Source organism: Nannobrachium achirus, assembly GCF_963921795.1.
Source record: "Nannobrachium achirus genome assembly, chromosome: 11".
NCBI lineage: Eukaryota > Metazoa > Chordata > Actinopteri > Myctophiformes > Myctophidae > Nannobrachium > Nannobrachium achirus.
The window spans coordinates 24,461,118-24,483,703 of NC_137820.1; the positions used below are offsets into that span (position 1 = coordinate 24,461,118).

The 22,586-nt window shown below is 42.7% G+C and overlaps 1 protein-coding gene across 2 annotated transcripts; it reads right to left on the reverse strand.

The window, feature by feature from the left end:
• Nucleotides 1–1,484: 1,484 nt before the first annotated feature.
• Nucleotides 1,485–21,338, reverse strand: LOC308294766 (carboxylesterase 3B-like). 2 transcript variants are annotated; one of them, XM_080737610.1, is made up of 25 exons: nt 21,199–21,338; nt 16,212–16,401; nt 15,965–16,094; nt 12,275–12,408; nt 12,020–12,173; nt 11,195–11,299; nt 10,943–11,044; nt 10,653–10,823; nt 10,379–10,456; nt 8,968–9,106; nt 8,518–8,667; nt 8,340–8,412; nt 7,376–7,555; nt 7,075–7,275; nt 6,826–6,979; nt 6,605–6,738; nt 6,345–6,498; nt 6,132–6,236; nt 5,599–5,700; nt 5,362–5,505; nt 5,117–5,194; nt 4,876–5,023; nt 4,633–4,782; nt 4,456–4,528; nt 1,485–4,131 (listed from the first exon to the last, which is right to left on the reverse strand). In XM_080737610.1, the coding sequence occupies exons 1-25, from the start codon at nt 21,275–21,277 to the stop codon at nt 3,948–3,950; spliced, it is 3,312 nt and encodes a 1,103-aa protein (XP_080593736.1). In that variant the 5' UTR covers nt 21,278–21,338; the 3' UTR covers nt 1,485–3,947. The 2 variants fall into 2 exon arrangements, with proteins under 2 accessions (XP_080593736.1, XP_080593737.1); XM_080737611.1 differs by lacking the exon at nt 5,117–5,194 and having other exon boundaries at nt 4,876–5,050.
• Between the last annotated feature and the right edge of the window lie 1,248 nt (nt 21,339–22,586).

Sequence of the window (22,586 nt, forward strand, 5' to 3'; positions counted from 1 at the left end):
TGTTTTGAGTTGTTATTAATAATTAGAAATTAATGTCTCCTGCATTTTTGGATGAGTGGGGAACATTTTTTAAGTTGAGCGGGGTACATAGAAGCTTTGTTTGTGGGGGTAAGTGGGGAACATAGAACCTGGGGAACATAGGACCCTTTTTGGGTAAGTGGGGAACATAGAACCTTTTTGTGGGGGTAAATGGGGAATATAGAACCTGGGGAACATAGGTACGGTCCCGAGAAAGAGGACTATAAAGCAACTGCACCGTACCTAGTTCCCCAGGTTCTATGTTCGAATTACGAATACTAGTGGGACAGGGGGCACTAGGGACATTCTGGACACCATACTTTTGTTATGACTGGGCATCTGGACGAGTGGGCACCTGGACATCTGGGCAATAGGGACATGTGTGGGCATTTGGACGAGTGGGCACCTAGACAAGTGGGCTGGGCACTTAGGGGTGGAGACATGTGGGCACCTGGGCTACTGGGCACCTAAATTAGGATTGCCCACATGTTCTTAGTGCAAAGATGTCCCACCATTTCTTGCATTTGAGTTGAGTTTTGGTGGGGAACATGCAGTAGATCCTATTTTGGTTGAGCGGGGAACATAGAACCTTTTTGTGGGAAGGGTGGGTGGGTTACATAGAACCTGGGGAACATAGAACCGTTTTGGGGGGAAGTGGGGAACATAAAACCTGGGGAACATAGAACCTGGGGAACATAGGGAGGACTCCGAAAGGGGACATGTACAGGGCAAAATGGCAAACATGTAGTCATTAAAGTAGAGTCATAACATGTTCCCCATTTACCCCCACAAAAAAGGTTCTATGTTCCCCACTTACCCAAAAAAGTCCTATGTTCCCCAGGTTCTGTTCCCCACCCACCCTCCCCACAAAAAAGGTTCTATGTTCCCCACCCAACTTAAAAAAGGTTCCCACTCATCCAAAAATGCAGGAAACTTTAATTTCTAATTATTAATAACAACTCAAAACACACAATAATGGGGAGAAATTACAAATAGGCTACTAGTGGGACAGGGGGCACTAAGACCATCTGGACACCATACTTTTGTTATGACTGGGCATCTGGACGAGCAGGCACCTGGACACAGAGTTATAATGCCTGGACATCTGGGCAATAAGGACATGTGGGCATTTGGACGAGTGGGCACTTAGGGGTGGAGACATCTGGGCACCTGGGCACCTAGATTAGGATTGCCCACATGTTCTTTGTGCCCAGATGTCCCACCATTACCTGCATTTGACTTTTTTTTTTTTGGTGGGGAACATACAGTAGATCCTTTTTTGGGTTGAGCGGGGAACATAGAACCTTTTTGTGGGGAGGTTGGTGGGGAACATAGAACCTGGGGAACATAGAACCTTTTTTGGGGGGAAGTGGGGAACATAGAACCTGGGGAACATAGAACCTGGGGAACATAGGGTGGACCCCATTTGGGTACGTCACAAAAACAATATAAGACAAGACAGGTAATGTTTTCATGTTTCATATTTTTATTGAAGGAATTGAGCAATAACATTTTGCAATGAACAAGTTCTGTGCCTTTGAAATGAGTAGGCTAATACAGGCGCGTTTTCAGGAATTAGATTCAGGGTAGGTGAAATGCCAGCCGCCCGCTCCCCTCCCTCCTCCCTCTGGTAGGACCGGTACAGGTGACAGCCCAAACCCATCTCCCCTGCCACTCCATGAAAACAAAAGCAGAAATTTGAATGAATGGACAAGGAACTGGAAGAGCAACTTTCGTTGTCGAGTTGGGTATTTGTATCCACAAGTTTCCAACGTCCCATCGTGCATTACGCAGGTGTGCGGCAGTTCCGGCGTCACAGCCGAGAGTGATCTACAAGCTCACAACGATTGCTTCTGCAAACACGACGTGAGCTTGTATGTCAGCTGTTCTCCGGACGTGTCCCACACATAATGCTACGGTAAATTCTCGTGGAAACAGGTGGATATATATATATATTTTAGTTAGTAAGTCAGTAATTATTGTAAATATTGTAATTAAGGCGAGATCAGATCACACTTGTGCAGGCGACCACCTGTCCGCCTTAATGGTGGCTACACTACTGGAGTAATAGAGATTTTATGCCTATTTTTTGCCCTTTTTAACTGAATAGCAAATCGAGTGGCAAAGTGAGGTTAACATTGTTAACGTTGTTTAATGCAATCAGGTAGTACTTCTCTGTTTGGATGAAGACATTTTAATGAAGTTCGTCTCGACCAACATTATTCAAATCTTGTGCGTGCGTGAGCTCTTGAAGCCAATGAAAGCAGTGCTGCTCTGCGTCTGCATGTACGTGTGTCCATGTGAAATGACAGGGACAGAGTGACTTTCAATCAACAACAGCCTCTCGGACTGGAGGCGCACAGAATTGTGTTCATATGTGCTTAGACGACGTGCGTTTTTTTTCCTGGGATTCAGGAGGAAAGAGTCTGGGAAACTAGATTCACAGGACAAAGGCTTTGGGGTCTGGTCTGATTGGCCAGACCTCAATGACCTCTGCAACCGCTCCGGAGTTCAGCTGAAATGGACAAAACCCAACACACAGACTGTCCCTGTCTCTGATGAACTGATCACAGACCCCTGTATAGCTGTGGAGGCGACCATCACCACACAACAGGGAGAAACCAACAGACTGACCAAAGAGTCTGCGAGGAGAGTCCTGCTTACCCATTAGGCCTAACCTATAGTTAGGGCTAAATCAGAAATTAGCCTACAGAAACAAATATGTTGCTACATACTGTACATACACTAAAATGTGTTCCCGGACTGAATGGGTTAATGCAATGCAGGCTGAGGTTAGGCAGCACTGGTGTGGACTGAGAATGCAGGGAAAACTGGCATGTCTGGGATTTGCTGACCATTCAGTCTCACTCTCAGTTTTTAAGAACGCTGCTGTTGGTGAGGATATTTTAAAATTTACCATCAGAGCGAGACTGCAAGTGCTACCCACTAAATACAATCTGTCTACCTGGTACCCTCACACTCACAACCCATTTTGATTGAAGAACCAAGATTCACAGCACCATCTAGAATCCACTGCACACATAATACATGGATGTCATGCATACAAACACCTATACATAGCTCGCCATGACCGCATAGTAGACATTGTGTCTGACGCAGTCCATAACATCATGCCTGCTAGTTCATTACTGTACTGTATAAGCATAGACGAGTGTTACCAGAGGTTTGGGTCTGCCTGTGATGTCTTTGCTCTTATCCCTAATACACCTGATGTTGTATTTATTGACACCAACCACAAGGAGGTGCTAATGCTAGAGGTAGGCTGTGTTTTTGACCTGTACATGGACCAAGCATTCCAAGATAAGTATGTGAAATACACTACTTGAGAACATCACCAGCCTAGGATACACTTGTAGATATAGTGTACTGATTTTCGGAAGCCTTGGACATGTACATAAATGCACCACGAGAGGCCTGCAGATTGCTGTCTCTCGCTGGCTTGTAAGTGATGCGCAGGCCGACCCGGTGCCCGCGGCGCCCGCCAACCCGCCCATGATGCGGGTGGGTGGGTCAAGGTTTCAGACTCAATTGGCGGGCGGCGGGCGGGCAGGTTATCACCACACTCATGTGCAAAAAATAAATAAGAATAATCATCTGCTCTTAACAAGACAGATAATGTTTTCATGTTTCATATTTTTATCGAAGGAGTTGAGCAATAACATTTTGCAATGAACAGGCCAGTTCTGTGCCTTTGAAATGAGTAGGCTAACACAGGCGCGTTTTCAGGAATTAGATTCAGGGTAGGCGAAATGCCAGCCTCTTGTCGCCCTGAGGCGTCTTAATACTGTGACTTTCTCTTCCAGCTTTTTGTTATGAATCAAATCTCTCTGATATACTGTGGCTGTAGTTGTGGTTGATTGTAAGATGTTTTATAGGTGAGTGGAATGGAGAGAGGTGTGCTCTCCATCCTACAGTTCACTGTGCTCTACATTCTCTTGACTCTGCTGAATCTTCTCAGGAACGGTTTGAGTCAGGAAGGTGTAGCGGTCCTTCTTCAGGTGCTGAGCAGACTTCTGTTCCAGCCCAATGGACAGGTAGTGTTCATCTGCACCGTACTGGTGCCAATGTACCAGGCCGGCTCCATTAGGTGACCTACATACAGTAGTACACAGTTAGGAAGATTAATGAGAATGTTTATAAAGACCAAGGTCAATACAGGCTCCTTCCAACGTTTCCCTCCGCAAGGAGAAAATATCCGTTTCGTAAGGGCTTTCCTAACTAGTTTGGATAGTAAGGACATCTGGGGTGCAGGAGCGTCCTATTTAAAAAAAAATATATATCATTAGTTCTGAATAACATCAAAATGTTGACCTGACTTTCCAGAAAAATCGTTCTGACATCAGAAGGTGCATGTATAGCGCTTTACATTTATATAATCTGAATATAAGATACTGTGTATTGTGAGTTTAATCCTACCCTGTACGAGCAAAGTTGCCCCAATAGCTCATCATGGTTTTACTAAGCTGTTCCTCTTCTTCTGTGCATGATACTGTAGAGTGATGAAGAAAAGTGGTTTAGTGAAGATTCTGATCTTTCAAAAGGTATTCATTCTTGGAAAGCCACATTTATATTGATTATGTTCCATTCACTTACTCCCAAATTCAGGATAGGAAGTGATGAAGCAGAATCCCAATACAGTGATGAGTTCATCACCATGGTCTGCTCCAACAAAGCTTGGTCTTCTCTCCTGCAGGAATGTGGGTGGATGCTGGTACTCATACAGGTATACAGGAGCACCTGCATCTGGTTGAAGACAAAATGAGGTGTTTTCAACTCCAATGTTCAAGGTAAAACGGGACAAGAATTACCATTCTTGAGATTACATTATTTTGTTACCTCTGTGGGAATTTGCAGTCTTAATGGCTGGAATGGCAAAAATAACGTCCCCAAGCAGTTCTGTAAAACCATCTCTAATTTTCAGTCGATCTCCAGAGGTTCCAAGGTATTCATCTGCCACAAGCTCTTTCACTGGGCCATCTTTCAGCTTGAGGAAAGAGAGAAATCCTAAAGGCTATAACGAAAGAAAAACATAGCAAAATCAGACCATGAAATGAATGCAAAACAGTGTTTGTCTTACATCGGGCAAGAAATGGGCAAAAATAGGCATGACATGTTCCCGGTCCATTCCCTCTGTCCAGTTTGGAGGAGAAAGGAACTAAAAGAGCAAGCAAATTTCTTTGGTTATTTTGTTTTGTAGAACAAAAACAGACTCAAATCAATGTATATTTCAGAAAGACCAGGGAGTCAAGTAAGTAAACTCAAAATCCATTGAATGAATGTTCTAATGCAGTGATATCAAGAGAATGTTGTATTGGTACTTACCATAGGGATCATCCAGCCCCCTTCATGATTATTAATACCCGTTATGAAAGGTATTTTAAGAAGTTCATGGTTTTGGTACAGTTCATCCACATGTTTTGTCATAAAATATCCATCAACGGTGACAAGGTATCTCATCATGCTGTCCTTGAGAGAAAAGCATACAAATGTGTAAGAGATTTATGATACGGAAGCTCTGCAAGTGTAAAACACAGGGAAGTTATACTGTACATGCCTAACCTTTTCAAAAGTCAGCATAGCATCAATGTCCATGGATCTCAGGCAGTCAGCAATCATTTTTGTGGTTGTGATGTCACAGCCTGATAAATTGCTGGCTAAAAGCTGTCAATAACGATCAGAGAAACAATTTGTTAAGAAGAACATGGAACTCTTGTTGGCATCATGTACTATTGAGTATCTAACAGTACTCATTTTTAACACAGACATTTAATCTCAGGGTGCATATGGGAATGACATGGCTCCAGTGTGGATATGGGTCTTCATGTTCCCACAGCCTGTGGCAATAGTTATCTATGACATGTCTATGGCGTTAAGATGACAGCCCAATCAGAGCATCATTGAAACCCAATATAACATTTACAGGAAAAGTGCAATAAGTATAAGACATATGTGGGAAAAAGTTTGTTTTTTCTGTGGCCTACTGACTGTCACTTGATGAGTCCAGTCAGTGGTTTACAAGATCACCTACGGACACACAGAGTTAGACTTCTGCACGTTTATACAGGCCATAAAAAAGTAAACTGCTTAATAACCTGTGCTATGGGCAAAGGATCTTGCGTGAATAGTGAATCTATCGCAGCAGTACCACTCTCAGCAATTCCACGGTGAAACAGGCCATCAGACAATGGAGACAGAGCCTGATAATGCAAGAAATACAAAACATGGAATAAATGAAAATATATGAATTCATTCTTTGTCACTGTCATTGAGTTTCAGAGAATATTTGTGTGTGGATTGTACTGTACCAGGAGGGACACGCTTGCTCCACCAGCAGACTCCCCAAATATGGTGACTGAACCTGGATCTCCTCCAAAGTTATGGATGTGCTCCTGGACCCATCGCAGAGCTGCCAACTGGTCCAGTAAACCAAAGTTTCCTGAAATCTGTTCATCTCCAGTACTGAAAAGAGCACACAATCAGATATCACTAAAACAACTCAGAGCAAGGCATAGTTCTTTCTCAAAAGGACATCATCGTTATGCTAATCATACTTCATCTTCCTCACCTGAGAAATCCCAGTGCTCCTAAGCGATATTGGATCAGAACCACAACTACGTCCTGATAAGCAGCCAGAGCAGAACCATCGTATATTGAGGCTGAGCCCATTAATAGCCCTCCACCATGGATCCAGAGCATGACCTAGGGAATAGAACAATGATTCTTTTTAATTTGACTAATTGCACTCACTCACTCACTCACTTCTATGAGGAAAAACAGGGATCTTACTGGGAGTTTGACATCTGGAGCAGCTGTTGCTGGAGTGTAAATGTTGAGGTAAAGACAGTCCTCTGAGATGTCAGGGACAAGGGCCGTCTCATCTGCCAACTTCGTGAATAACATACTCATCAGATCCAGAAGAACCTGTCTATTTTGGACACAGCTGTGAAAACCAACCAAAAAAGAATTCCAGTTAATATATGCAATAAGACTCCAACTAATAAACACCTACTGGTCTGGACTGCATTAATGACTTACATGAATGGTTGTTGGGTAGCATCCCTCACACCTTCCCATCCCTCTGCAGGCTGGGGTGGGGTCAGTCTCAAAGGACCAACAGGAGGCTTTGCAAACGGCACTCCCAGGTAGACATGGACCCCTGGATCCTTCCCCTTTACGCTCAAATGCTCTCCTCTCAGACTTCCCAGTTTTGTGTGGATTACAGGCCCTGTCTTTGGTCTGTGAGACAGGTATCATACAGAGATGCTGCAGTGAGTTTCAACCCAGACAAAACCTGCTTTTTATAGATATATTTATAGGTATAAACACAGGATCATACAGTTCACTGTTCTCCATCTTCTCACTATGTTGTCTGATCTTCTCAGGAAGGGTTTCAGTCATGAAGGTGTAACGGTCCTTCTTCAGGTGCTGACCAGGTTCCTGCTCCATTCCAATAGAGAGGTAGTCTCCCTCTGCTCCATACTGTGGCCAGTGTACCAGGCCGGCTCCATTAGGTGATCTACAAACACACACAAACACAGTACAGAAGGGGTGGGTGGTGATAACATTTGAACATCGTAAAGAACACTAAGTCATTGCATTGAGAAGCTTGTTAAAATTATATTGTTCTTTTTTTTTTTTTTTTTTTTACTTTAATCCCACAATTTTGTAACACATTTTTCACCCAGTGCCCACCCTATATATCTTTTAATATAGTGCATTTATCATCCTACACACCAAGGTTTTCTTCTTTCTCCACGGTTATTAACTCTTGCCATCAAAACACTTGCAATTGCTGTCAGAGCCCAACCAACAATCCATAGGCATCACAGTAGGTGGCATTTAATCACCTGACTCTATGCAGACATATATTGTTATAATTTGTTACATTGTCTGTGGTATCCTCTAAGTGCAAAATTAGTAACATCAATATGTCGTCAGTTGTGTATTAAAATGTCTATTTTATGACTAAACTAAATGAGCATACATCCGCTGCAACACATGACACTCCTGCTCATGTCATGATCATTTTGTGGTTGTACTGTATTTGGTTGTCTTGGAAATATTGTCAGTAAAGCATACCTGTAACTGAGAACCTTAATTTACTAAATAAATATACCTTCTCAAACCTGCTCAACCATATCATATACAATATAAGCTGTACGTTTGGTAAGTTTAGTAAACTTAAACTTGTATAAAAGCCATATGGTTAGAATAAGAAGTTGACATTGACAGTAAAAAAGGTATGGCAGCCACAGAATGGATCAACAAAAACATCTGCATATTAAGGAGTAGACATTTACCTTGTACGAGCAAAGTTGCTCCAGTATTTCATCATAATTCTGCTTAACTTCTCATCTTCCTCCGTACATGACTCTGAAGAGAAAGAATTATGTCGAAATTATGTAGAAATGGTGTTCAAAAAACACAATGACTAATTATGTTCAATTATGATGAACTACAAAACACTGCTGGTTGTACCTGTTAACAAGACTTGATCTTCTGTGAAACACAATCCAAAAACAAAAATAAGATCATCTCCATGATCAGAGCCAACAAAGCTGGGCCTCTTCTTCTTGATTATGCTGGGTGTCTCCTCTAACTCATAGAAGTACACTGGAACTCCTGCATCTGTTTGGAGGTTTAAAGAAAGTCATTCATTTATACCTTTGATCTCTACTTCTTCTAGTGTTTGAGTTAATATTCAAGTCAGTATAGGAAGATGGACAGTTGGGGAGACAGTGAGTTTGAAAATAGCCAACAATTGGCAAATAGGATTAAGTGGTAAATGGTCTGCGTTTAGATGTCACAGATTTAGAAATAACGTAATTCTTTAAAAAGAAATTAAAATCATGTTTGTTATGTCCTCAATTTCCAAATTTGGTGAAAAATTGGTTCTGTTGATAAACATTATCACCTTATGTCTCTTACCTCTGTGGAAGTTTGCAACCTTAATGGCAGGAACGGTAAACATCACATCTCCAAGCATCTCAGTAAACCCATCTCTAACTTTCACACGATCCCCTGAAGTTCCCATGTATTCATCTGCCATCAGCTCCAGGTCCTCAGGCTAAACAGACAGAACATTCAGTTAAGGCCTTGACATATAAAACACATTGGAAGTGGTGAATGGGGGGAGGATGTGATCCAAATTGATGCTCAATCCTGGACAATGCTGTTCACAGTCAGGTAACCACATGGCTGGTTTGGTCTCAGTCAATTCTTTTTTTCCCTTTTTGTTGTCACAATTGTCATGGCAGACCCCTGAACAGCATTTGTGCCTAGTTTTGTGAGGATAGGAGCAATTCAATTCAATTCAATTCAATTCAATTCAACTCAAAGGAGATTACACATAACAGTTACACACTACACAACATTGTGTTTAACAGAGCTATGTCACATTTTAGCACCTTACGTTATATTTTGTGGAGGTTGAAAATGAGCTAGTTAGTTAAATTAGTTAGCCTTATACGGTTTGCTCGCTTTAGACTCTAGTTGAATCCACTTTGGCTGCTAAAACCACCTATGTCAATATTGTATTGTCTCAAACTGAGCAGGGAGGGAAATCCAAGAATAGTGATTTAATTGTATTAAAAAAATAACTATTAATATTTTACAATTCTTTTTTTTTTTTCTAATTTTTATCCCACGATTTTTGTAACCCATTTTTTCACCCGGTGCCAATTGCCTAAGCTGTGATCCTGGGCTCTACTCTCCCTCTGCCAACCTGGAGAGGGCCCCGAACTGAGCTCATGCTTCCTTCAATGCATGAGGAGTGAGCAGGCCGCTTCTTATCACCTGACAGGGGGAGCTTCCCCGGTTGGACGTAGCGCGTGGAAGGAACACGTTATTCCAACCAGTTCCATTCCCCTCCATCAGGCGCCCCGGCTGGCCAGGGGGAGGCTTTATAGAGACCAGGATTACTGCATGTTTTTGTGAGGGTATCTACCCTAGGAGACACGGGGAGAACATGCAAACTCCACACAGAAAGGCCCTTTTGCCAACCCCACCTAGGGTGTGGGCACTGATGACGCGGAGGAGGGAACACGCCCACAGCACCCACAGTGTCCCCCGGCGGGAATCGAACCCAGGACCTTCTAGCTGTGAGGCGACAGCACTACTGACTGCGCCACCGTGCCCCAATATTTTACAATTCTGTTCATGTTATTGTAAATCATGTTAAACAACTGATTAATGGTCTTTTTGCAATTGCATAACTTTTTGCGGTATGTTGAAAACATTTCTGTAAAATCAAATATAGGGCCAATATGTTTTAGTTTTGGAACATTTTGGCAAGATACATTAACAGACATTGATCCAAGAACTGTGGTGTTATTCTTACATTGGGGTAAAACACGGTCATAATCGGTAGAACCTCATGCCGGTCCATTCCATCCACCCAACTTTGAGGAGCCATGATCTGTGATAACAGAACGCAGAATTATACATAGATATAGAACATGACTTATTTGGATAATTGAAAGTACCCCTCACAATTTCCTGTATGTTCCTCTTTGTGTTTAACTGTGTGTGTGTGTGTGTGTGCGTGTGTGCGTGCGTGCGTGTGTGCGCGCGCTCTTCCAAATGTGATAGTAGGTTGTATCAACTTGTATCACCTCATGTATAACCTCATCTGTTAGGAGCCATCCTGCTTCATCACTATTGACCCCAATCATGAGAGGCACATTGTGCATCTCATGATTTTGTAAAACCTCCATTGCAGACTTGAGCAGGAATTTCCCATCAACAGTCATTCCTAGTTTCTTCCGAGAATCTAGCATTAGATTCTGTAACAGACAAATGTATTTTTTGCATTATTGTACAATATTGTATTTTTTTTTAATGTATTGTATGACTTAATGAAAATGACTTCTGATGACTTTTATACAGATCCTGGAAATCTCACCTCTTTCTGAAAATTCACTATTTCATCTATGGTCGGCTTCATCATACATTCAGCAACCTTTTCTGAGGTAGAACTGTCACAGCCAGACATGTTTGCTACATACTACAATTAAAGCATAATAAAGGGATTTTTAAAGGAAATGTGATACATTGATACATTATACCTTTCATTCATGCATCCATTTGTAATAGTGTAGCGTCTGAGGCTGCAAGGCATAGGTGTAGGCCCTGAGCCTACAATAGCAGAACTAACCTGGGCAACAGGCAGAGGGTCGGTGGAATAGAGCCAGTCCATTATTGCAGTGCCACTCTGTGCAATTGCACCATGAAACAAACCAGCAGACAATGGAGAGAGAAGCTGCCAATAAAAGAGAGTTTAGAGAGCTTACATGAACTGCTAGGTGGAGATGGGGGCAGATATGGGGGTGGGGTGGGGCATTGATATGGTGGAATGCATGCTGATAGGACATATTGGTCCTTAATATATTGGCAGGTTACAGAACTTAACTGCTCCACTAAGCTTTGTGGCTAATCTTTCGAAATGGACGCCATCTCGAAATGTCATGTGTCTTTCAGATAGGATGGGGTCAAACGCCCAATGGACACCTTTTCTTGGGGTGAGAAACGATCTCCATACTGCTCTTAATCAATGTGGATTTGGGGATGAAATCTCTAATAACAATAGAGTACATTTATTCATATATTGGTCAATATAACTATTGTAAAAAGTGGCGTTTAGCCTCAGGGACAGGTGTAATGATTTAAAGCAAAGGTTATGTTATCTGGGAAAAATATAAAGTGGGCTCAAGAGAAGAGGATAATGCACCTCGACCATCCCTAGTTAAATCAACAGAACCACAATGGAAATAGGCTCTCAGTTGTTTTGATGTGTGTCTGTTTATCTATGGACTAATGTGCAATCATATACGTTTGTGCATAATTATTTTCCATCAATAAATAAGTCCGAAATTCATATAACTCTTGAAAGTATGGAAAACATGTCCTAGACCTTCTATTGACTACTGAAGATTCACATTGTAAATACATCATTGGATGTCATTTGTTCAGGTATTCTTACTAATGCAGATACGCTCACTCCACCAGCAGACTCCCCAAATATGGTGACAGAACCTGGATCTCCTCCAAAGTTGTGGATGTGCTCCTGGACCCATCGCAGGGCTTCCACCTGGTCCAGTAATCCAAAGTTTCCTGGTGCATGTTCGTCTCCTGTGCTTTTGTGAACAGAGACGTTTGCAGAACATAAATATACATCCAGTTTTACACAGTATTACATGGCTCAGCCAGGGGAGAACGCAGTCTTTACTGTACTTACCTAATGAACCCCAGTATTCCAACACGATATTGTATCAGAACAACGACCACATCCTGGTAAGCAGCCAGAGCAGAACCATCGTATGCTGATGCAGAACCCATGAGTAATCCGCCCGCATGGATCCACACCATGACCTTTATGACCGAATCAAAAACATGAGACATGCTTTTATTTTTCTATTTAATTACTTGATTACTTTTAATATTTCATCTGTTGAAGTCCATACACTCCTAGATGTACCCTGTCTAAGGATATGAGCACTACACTTAACTGTTTGATTAACGCGCAACATTGTTTAATACAATTCAAAACATTAAATAGTAGGCTATATTTTACATCAGTAAGTTATATATTTCCATATTTCCACATCTCTCCCCAGTGTGATAGGTTCACCAGATGCAACTCTATTACATAGTTTGGGGTTTGAGTGTACATCATTTGGAAATAAAGGTAGACTTTCTTGTGAACATTTGTGGGAATTCCCCCCATACAAACATTTTGACATTTGTTTGTATTCATTTCATTGTACCTGTTTATTTTGTGTGTATGTCTGTTTGTTTTTGTTTGCTTTATCCTATTATATATACCAGTAAGACTCCCTAATCGGGAGATAAGCGACCGTCAGGTCGCAGCGTGATTTTAGGGCAAAATGTGTAGGAGCAGTGTCCAAAAATGTGGTTCAAAAAATCGGCTTGATGGTGGCGCTATATGGGACATCCATATTGATGAGATGAGTGTAGACATACTGTGTACCGATTTGCGTGATTTTAGGGCAAAATCTGTAGGAGCAGTGTCCAAAAATGTGTTTGAAAAAATCGGCCTTATGGTGGCGCTATATGGGACAGATCCATGTTGATGACATGAGTGTAGACATAGTGTGTACCGATTTGTGTGATTTTAGGGCAAAATCTGTAGGAGCAGTGTCCAAAAATGTGTTTTGCAAGAATCGGCCTCATGGTGGCGCTAGAAGAGGGCCATGTGAGAAATGAGGGGTGGGGTCTCCGCGTTGCCTTGGCGGACGAATAGGTACCGGCCCCGGCTCTCCCGGACGCTCCTAGTCCGAGTTACGGCATTTTATGTGAGCTGAGTGCTTTACAGATAAAAGTAAGCTCTACAGTTGCAAAGATACAAAGATACATAATAAAAAATAAGCTCTACAGTTGCAGAGAAGACACCAATAAATTAAAAACACCCAACAGTAACAGAGAATACAAAAGAACGGTAAAATCAGGGATGCCTATAAGTGACCTTAAAGGGATATTACACTTTCAAAGTCATTTTATCGTCTAATCAGGCTTTTATGAACACCCTGAACAGTTTTTAATTTGCTTGATTCAATATTTAGATATTTGATGTAAATGTTACCAGGCCCGACACGCCCAGGCCCTCTCCACATACACACCCATTGTAACTTCAAACTCCATTTTAACCATGATAGATTCATTAAAAACAACCATTATTTTTTCTGGTGACTCATAATACCCTCCTAATACGTGAGCAGACCGTGTTTTTTCAATAACTTTTTTCATTTATTTTTAATAATCCATTTTTGTATTAAATATTTTTCATTTTCCCAAATAATTATTAAAAATGAATGAAAAAAGTTATCGAAAAAACACGGCCTGCTCACGTATTAGGAGGGTAGTATGAGTCAACAGAAAAAACAACGTGTGTTTTTAATGAATCTATCATGGTTAAAATGGAGTTTGAAGTTACAATGGGTGTGTATGTGGAGAGGGCCTGGGCGTGTCGGGCCTGGTAACATTTACATCAAATATCTAAATATTGAATCAAGCAAATTAAAAACTGTTCAGGGTGTTCATAAAAGCCTGATTAGACGATAAAATGACTTTGAAAGTGTAATATCCCTTTAAGGCCTGTCTGAACATGTTCAGATGCCTCTTAGGCCGGCTTTACACTGCAGTCAAATCTAGCCCAAATCCGATTTGTTGTCAGATCTGATCTTTTGGCCCGAGTTTTCACACTGCATTTGCAAGTGACACAGATCTGATCTGTGCGTTCAGACAGCGTCAGCTCAAAGCTGCCCTGCGGGGACATGTGTGCTTTGGTTACCGTGGTAACGACGTAGGCGTCATGACGTTACGTCACTACGTCGACGCTGGTTGATTACGTTCTGATTACGTTCAGGAAATGCGACATAATAGTCCATAGTAAACACACGTTAATATTGTTTTTCTCTCTTCTTTTCTTTACTCTTGTGTTTCGCTCTTCTCTCTCGTTTTCACTGTTTAGCTCACGTGTTTTCTCTCTTCTCTTTTGTTTTTCTAATGTGCTCAGTACGCTGTAATCAAATAGTAAATACTCGCGCTCTGTAATGATGTAATTTACAGCCGCGCTTGGGTCGCGCTGCTCTCGCTGCAAGTGGCGCTTGGGCCAGTTTGATGTGACTTGAATGTGACCTGCATATAAGTCTATGGGGTTGATGTGGTTGTTGCTTTCAGACTGAGTCAGATGTCCTCAGAGGCTCAGATCCGATATGGATCGGATTTGAAACTACCTCTGGATGTGGTTTTTCAAAATCGGATTTCATGTGACCTGAATGTGACATGTTTGGATTTAGACTATTTAAAAAAAATCGGATTCCACTTTTGAAGTGACCCAGATCTGATTCAGGCTAGATTTCAGTGGCAGTGTAAAGCCGGCCTTGAAGGAGGCCAATTAGAATCTTTTCAAAAACATGTTTTAGTGTACTTAACAAAGAAAACAATATTTTAATTGCGACCGTAGGTCGCATTTACTACCAAAACCTCCACCGGCTGTAGTGAGTGAGTGAGTGAGTCAGTGAGTCCGTCACACTTTTTCCCTGCTCATATCTCCACAACCGTTGCCCCCATCCATGCCAAATTTTGCACACACACTCCTTGACTGCCAAACTACAACCTCCAAGGACCCCCGGAGCCCCAGGGACCCCCAGGTCCCTGGGGGACCCCCAGATGTAAAAAATGACCAAATGTGCTCACACGTCACACTTTTTCCCTGCTTATATCTCCGCACCCGTTGACCCGATCCATGCCAGATTTTACACACACACACACACACACACACACTCCTTGCCTGCCAAACTACAACCTCCAAGGACCCCCGGAGCCCCAGGGACCCCCAGGTCCCTGGGGGACCCCCAGATGTAAAAAATGACCAAATGTGCAAAAATGACCAAATGACCACCCCAACGGGGCTGCTCGCGGGGAATTCCCGGGGACCACCGACTCCTGGTGCTCCAGAACGGATGCAAAAGTGGTGGCGCCCCCAGTGGAGGACCCCCTGCCACTGCAGCGCACATAAAATGCCGTAACTCGGGCTAGGAGCGTCCGGGAGAGCCGGGGCCGGTACCTATTCGTCCGCCAAGGCAACGCGGAGACCCCACCCCTCATTTCTCACATGGCCCTATTCTAGCGCCACCTTCAGGCCGATTTTTAAAACACATTTTTGGACACTGCTCCTACAGTTTTTGCCCTAAAATCACGAATATCACTACACAGCATGTCTACACTCATGTCATCAACATGGATCAGGAAGATTTTGGAAAAACACATTTTTGCCCTATTTGTGGAGATAAGCCACCTACGGTCGCTTATCTCCCGATTAGGGAGTCTTACTGTTTTTTTTACCTGGTCGTTTAATGCTTAAAAATAAACGCTCATTTATCCGAGTTGTGCGCTCAATACTCACAGGCAGTTTACGACCTCCGGAAGGGGTGTAAATGTTGAGATGAAGGCAATCCTCAGATATGTCTGGGAATTTGACTTCCAAGGATAGATTGGCGGCAAGCATAGTAGACAAACTGGCATCTTGAACACACCTGTAATATATGCATTTAAGTGACATGAAATTAAGTGTGAGGTGTTACAGCATGGATTATCTCTTACTATACTTATAAACTGTCAAAGGTCATTTACATTCATGTTTTGCCTCTTACATGAATGGTTGTTGGGTGGCATCCCTCACTCCTTCCCATCTCTCTGCAGGCTGGGGTGGGGTCAGTCTCAGAGGTCCAACAGGGGGCTTTGCAAATGGAACTCCCAGGTAGGCATGGACTTGTGTATCTTTCCCCTTTACGCCCACATACTTGCCTCTCACACTCCCTAGTTTTGTGTGGACTACTGGAGCTATAGAACATTGAGACAGATTTAGGCAATGTCCACACGCACACAGGTACTTTTTCACAGACCATGTGCGTATTGAGTTTCATGGATCTAATTTCTGATTTAAGAATTGCCCAGTCTCCCTCACTGGCAGGATTATCAGGACTCCAAAATTAACTATTTTCATCAAATATTTTTTTGAGTTGTTCGCAAGATTAAGACACATGCGCTGTCAGTTGTCAACAATCACACTTCATACAATAGCATTGCACTGTCGTTAATTGTTTTTTGGACAAATATTGGTTCAGTGTAGGTAGGCCCGCTAAATTGAGTTAATCCCGCCTGTCTACCGTTGCTATAGACCGTTTTCCTGAGCTCTCCCCTGTAGAGATAGCCTTGTAAACCACCCACTTCCGGAAAACGCATTGTCATTCTGGATTTACGGAAGTTGGTGGTTTACGAGGCCACCGCCGAGGTGTAAACAGCAGCCAGTGGTGGAGTAGAAGTAAAATGATTGAAAATGGGAAAGAGTACAAATTCTCAAAATACTTAAAGGACGACTTCAACATGTTTCAACCTGTCTTCATATAATAAGTCCTCACAAATATTCATGATAAAATAGCAATTATTGCGACCGTAGGTCGCATTTACTACCAAAACCTCCACGGGCTGTCTGTGAGTGAGTCAGTCAGTCAGTGAGTCCGTCATACTTTTGCCCTGCTCATATCTCCACAACCGTTGCCCCCATCCATGCCAAATTTTGCACACACACTCCTTGACTGCCAAACTACAACCTCCAAGGACCCCCGGAGCCCCAGGGACCCCCAAGTCCCTGGGGGACCCCCAGATGTAAAAAATGACCAAATGTGCTCACACGTCAGACGTCACACTTTTTCCCTGCTTATATCTCCGCACCCGTCGACCCGATCCATGCCAGATTTTACACACACACTCCTTGCCTGCCAAACTACAACCTCCAAGGACCCCCGGAGCCCCAGGGACCCCCAGGTCCCTGGGGGACCCCCAGATGTAAAAAATGACCAAATGTGCACAAATGACCAAATGACCACCCCAACGGGGCTGCTCACAGGGAATTCCCGGGGACCACCGACTCCTGGTGCTCCAGAACGGATGCAAAAGTGGTGGCGCCCCCAGTGGAGGACCCCCTGCCACTGCAGCGCACATAAAATGCCGTAACTCGGGCTAGGAGCGTCCGGGAGAGCCGGGGCCGGTACCTATTTGTCCGCCAAGGCAACGCGGAGACCCCACCCCTCATTTCTCACATGGCCCTATTCTAGCGCCACCTTCAGGCCGATTTTTAAAACACATTTTTGGACACTGCTCCTACAGTTTTTGCCCTAAAATCACGAATATCACTACACAGCATGTCTACACTCATGTCATCAACATGGATCAGGAAGATTTGGGAAAAAAACATTTTTGCCCTATTTGTGGAGATAAGCCACCTACGGTCGCTTATCTCCCGATTAGGGAGTCTTACTGGTTTTCTACTTGGTCTGGGTCTCATAGGAGAGCTGTGGGTGGGTCAGAAATCCATCCACCAGTGACATCATCAATGGGGAATCCAAGCTAATAGAAACTGCAGGCTTTCTATTCCTGAGAAGATGCAATGTTATAATGGAATTCATTGTTCTCGCGATAATACAAATCAAAATATTATTTTTCTAAAATATTGTTTAAAAAAATCTGTCAAACGATGATGTCACTGCCCACAGCTCTGCTATGAGACCCAGACTGAGTAGGGAAAAAAATGCTATCATGAACATTAGTGAGGACCGATTATATGAAGACAGGTTGAAAAGTGGTGAAGTCATCCTTTAAGTACAGTACTTAAGTAAATGTAAGCTACAAGTTACTTTACACTACTGTTTACACCGCAGCTAATGGCGGCAGCGCCCTCTACAGGGTGTCGCTCAGCAACTATCTGGAGAGATACTTTTACAGGTAAGGCTTTGAATGCTTCTTGGCCAATCACCATGCACTAGCCTTTACATAATTAATGTACAGTATTTTCTGGACTATAAGGCGCACCTGACTATAAGGCGCACTGTCAATGAATGGTCTATTTTCAAACTGTTTTCATATATAAGGCGCACCTGACTATAAGGCGCACATAATAGACGCTACCGTTGCGTTATGCATCCAACAGATGGAGCTGTGCTAAAGGGAATGTCAATGTCAATGAATGATCCATATATAAGGCGCACTGGACTATAAGGCGCACTGTAGTTTTTTGAGAAAATGAAAGGCTTTTAAGTGCGCCTTATAGTCCGGAAAATACGGTATTAGCCTCGCCCTACAACGGTCTCACCTCTGGCCCTACAAAACAAGATATAAGCATGTTATTGAGGTAAAAGGTCACAGATGTTGTTGAACAAGCCCACAGCAAACTCAAATCAGAAATCCTGTAAGACTAGTTGGATAGGCATTGAGTAACTTAATAGGAAACGGTGGTTTGGATTAATAATGTGAAGGCTCAAATTATCATGGTTGTAAAGGAAATCACAGAAAAAATATTCAATATTGTCTACTTACCATCCTGGTCTGCAGTAGCACATGTAAACCATGTGCAAACTGCTAAGAGGAGCGAGTGGGGCTCCTGCCTTTGCAGGAGACCTCATGCTTCACTTGTGTGCTGCCGGGGTCCATCCTATGTTCCCCAGGTTCTATGTTCCTTGCTTCCCCCCCAAAAAAGGTTCTATGTTCCCCAGGTTCTATGTTCCCCACCCACCCTCCCCACAAAAAGGTTCTGTTCCCCGCTCAACCTGCCCCCCCCCCCCCCCCCAAAAAAAAAATTAAAAAAAAATATATATATATATATATATATATATATATATATATATATATTTTCCCAACTCAAATGCAGGAAATGGGGGCAATCCTAACTTAGTTGCCCAGGTACCCAGATGTCTCCACCCCTAAGTGCCCATTCATCCAAATGCCCACATGTCCCTATGTCCAGGACCTTTTCTCCACTCCGACAGTGACTTCTTATTGTCGGAGTGGCAGCACTTCCATAGAGGTTAGGTTTAGGGTTAGGGTTAGTGTCGGAATGGAGACATGTCGGATCCAGGTGCACCAGGCCCAGATGTCCAGGTGGCAGGTGCACACTCGCCAGATGCCCAGTCATAACAAAAGTATGGTGTCCAGATGTCCCTAGTGCCTAGCCTGGCGGGGCCCGACGTCATCTGCGTTCACTCACTCATTCCTTCCACAGTGGAAGGAATGAACACAGATAACGTCGGGCCCGCTGTCCCACTAGTATTCGTATTTTCTCCCCATTATTGTGTTTTGAGTTTTATTAATTAGAAATGAATGTTTCCCATGCATTTTTGGATGAGTGGGGAACATAGAACCTTTTATAAGTTGAGCGGGGAACATAGAACCTTTTTTTGTGGGGGTAGTTGGGGAACATATAGAACCTGGGGAACATAGGACCTTTTTTGGGTAAGTGGGGAACATAGAACCTTTTTTGAGGGGGTAAATGGGGAACATAGAACCTGGGACCCACCCCCGGTGCATGCCGTGCGTGCGTGTGTAAAGAATTCTTATTTACCGCCAGGTGGACTATAAGTTAAATCACGGTGATACTGATACCTAGTTTTACAGTGATTTAACCAGATTATAGCCTAGGCACAAGCATCTTGGCCATCACTGATTTGATTGATTGAAGACTTTATTAGAAGTTTGCATAGGAAAAGGTACAGTTTCATGACGGTACAGTTCACTGGTACAAGGTCTACTAAAAGGAGATCCATGAAAAGACTAAGCTTATTTCCACAGGAAACCACTCACAATACACAGCTGGAAACTAGAATTGCGTAATAACGGTCTCACCTCTGGTCCGGTCACCAGCACTTTCGCCTATAACATATTCGCCTACACGCATTTGGTCCTTTCACCTGGCATTTTCGCCTTGGAGGAGAGTCTTTTCACCTACCTGTCTGAGCCATTTCGCCTACCCTCAATTCTGCTGTCAGACTGTCCATGTTTGCAAATTATCTCTTTGTCATTTAAATATTATAGTGACTGTGACAGTGGTGTCAAGTGAATCTAACAGTTTACTTGACATTTATTATTTACATCACATTTTATTCCTAAAAAATTGCAAAATAGTTTTTTATGCCTGTTGACAGGCAAGGTTGATTCTATAGGCTATTTAGGTGTAGCATATATCTTATATAGTCCTATATAGGCTAATAGCCTACATATAGACCTATATATTTTGTATAGCCTAATGTTAAAACAATATAGGCCTACAATACTGTTCATTTTACAATACTGTTCAATACTGCACCAAAGAATTTATAGTATCGGGACATGGATTAATTAATTATTTGGGCGCACCTGATTCCAATAGCTCTGTATTTATGTGATTACTATGGAGTGCATAGGATAGCCGTGTGTAGGTTTGACATGTAACACCACTGTCACATAGTCACTATAATATTTAAATGACAAAGAGATAATATGAAAACATGGACAGTCTGACAGCAGAATTGAGGGTAGGCGAAATGGCTCAGGTAGGTGAAAAGACTCTCCTCCACGGCAAAAGTGCCCCGCGAAAAGACCTGGCGAAAATGTTATAGGCGATTATGCCTGACACCTCTGGTCCTACTCCTACTCCTACAACAATAAGCACGTTATTGAGGTAAAAGGTCGTTGAATGAGCTCACGGCGAACTCTAACCAAAACCCTGCCAGAATAGGAACACACATTGGCAACAGACTAATAAAGTGGCTCACATTTCAGTGGTCTCAAAGAAAATCACAGCCAAAAATATGAATTAGGCCTACTTACCTTCCAGGTCTGCAGTGGCACACAGAAACCATGTGCATATTACTATTAGGAGTGTAGCTGTCTTTGCGGGAGACTTCATGTTTACTTGTGTGCTGCTGAGAGAGTGGGGCAACAGCAACACCGCCGTGACCCCCGGTGGCTGAAAGTGTAGTTGCTTGTCTTTTGGCTTTGAACGACCAACCAACCAGCCTTTATTGATGCTAAATTTAGTACCGCTCCCGAAGAATATGGGCTGGGCTTGCCTTAACTGTGACGCCCCTTCGTTGTGCAGAACGTAACTGTCACACTCACACTCACAACACAAAGCGCGCGGGTAGGCTACAAAGCAACATACCACTGCTGTCAATGACAACATCTTCCCCCCTAGTACAAAACTAGAAATGACAGTCTTTTATACCAGCTTGTGCCTTGTGGACTAGAGAAAGAGAGGTCCTCCCTAGAGCTGGGGCCAAATTGGTCAAAATTCATCAATTTGGTGCACTTGGTGAAGAGTTTCTGAGTTTTGGTATGGTGTTAGGTATGGGTATAAGGTTTTCAAAGACCATCGCAAACAAGTTGGGCTCGCCAATATAGTTATTACTCAAACGTCCCTTGCCGAAACGTAATAATTGCAATATTTTATATTATTATACATTGAAGCCTTAACTGCTAATGGCAAACATTGCAAATGCACTTTAACTGGGTAGTGAATAACGTTAAGAGGGGGGATTCTGCCCGGATTGTTGGGTTTTATTGTTGTTGGGTTGATTTTCTAGTTTTAGCTTAGTGTCGCCTTAGGAGTGACAGGGTTCTTTTATTTTATTTTTTGAATTGTTTTTATGGCGTGATAGAGGCCTCTGTAACCTAGAAAGATTGTTATACTTTTTCTAACTTGGTGTCCTGGTCCATTCTCTCCTGAGGTTATATTGCTCTGGTTTCCCCGTATAACGAACCTGTGTGTCTTGAGAGGTTTAATGCGTTATACCTTCTTTTCCTCTTTAATAGAGGTGGCGTTGTCGGAAGTCTTATAATTATATGAAAATGCTAATGGTAATACTTAAATAAACCAAAAGGGTGTAATCATATTTATTTATTGGCAAATTCAAGAATAACGTGTTGACAAGGGTACCGGTTTTAACACTGGCTGTTTAATGTGAGTTGGGCCACCCTTACATTTACATAAGGAACAATAGAGGCCCTTGTAAAATGTTTATCACTAAATACATCAGCCATTCATCTGTCGTGATATTAATCATCATCATTCTTCACTTTTGTCTGAAAGAACACAAATGAGAACATGTTAACATGTTTGGTTTCTTCCTGAAAGCTGAAATCCTCTGAGTCAAAAGGCCCAATTGAAATACACTGATATAATTACATCATAATATCATCCCCTCACCATTTACCAA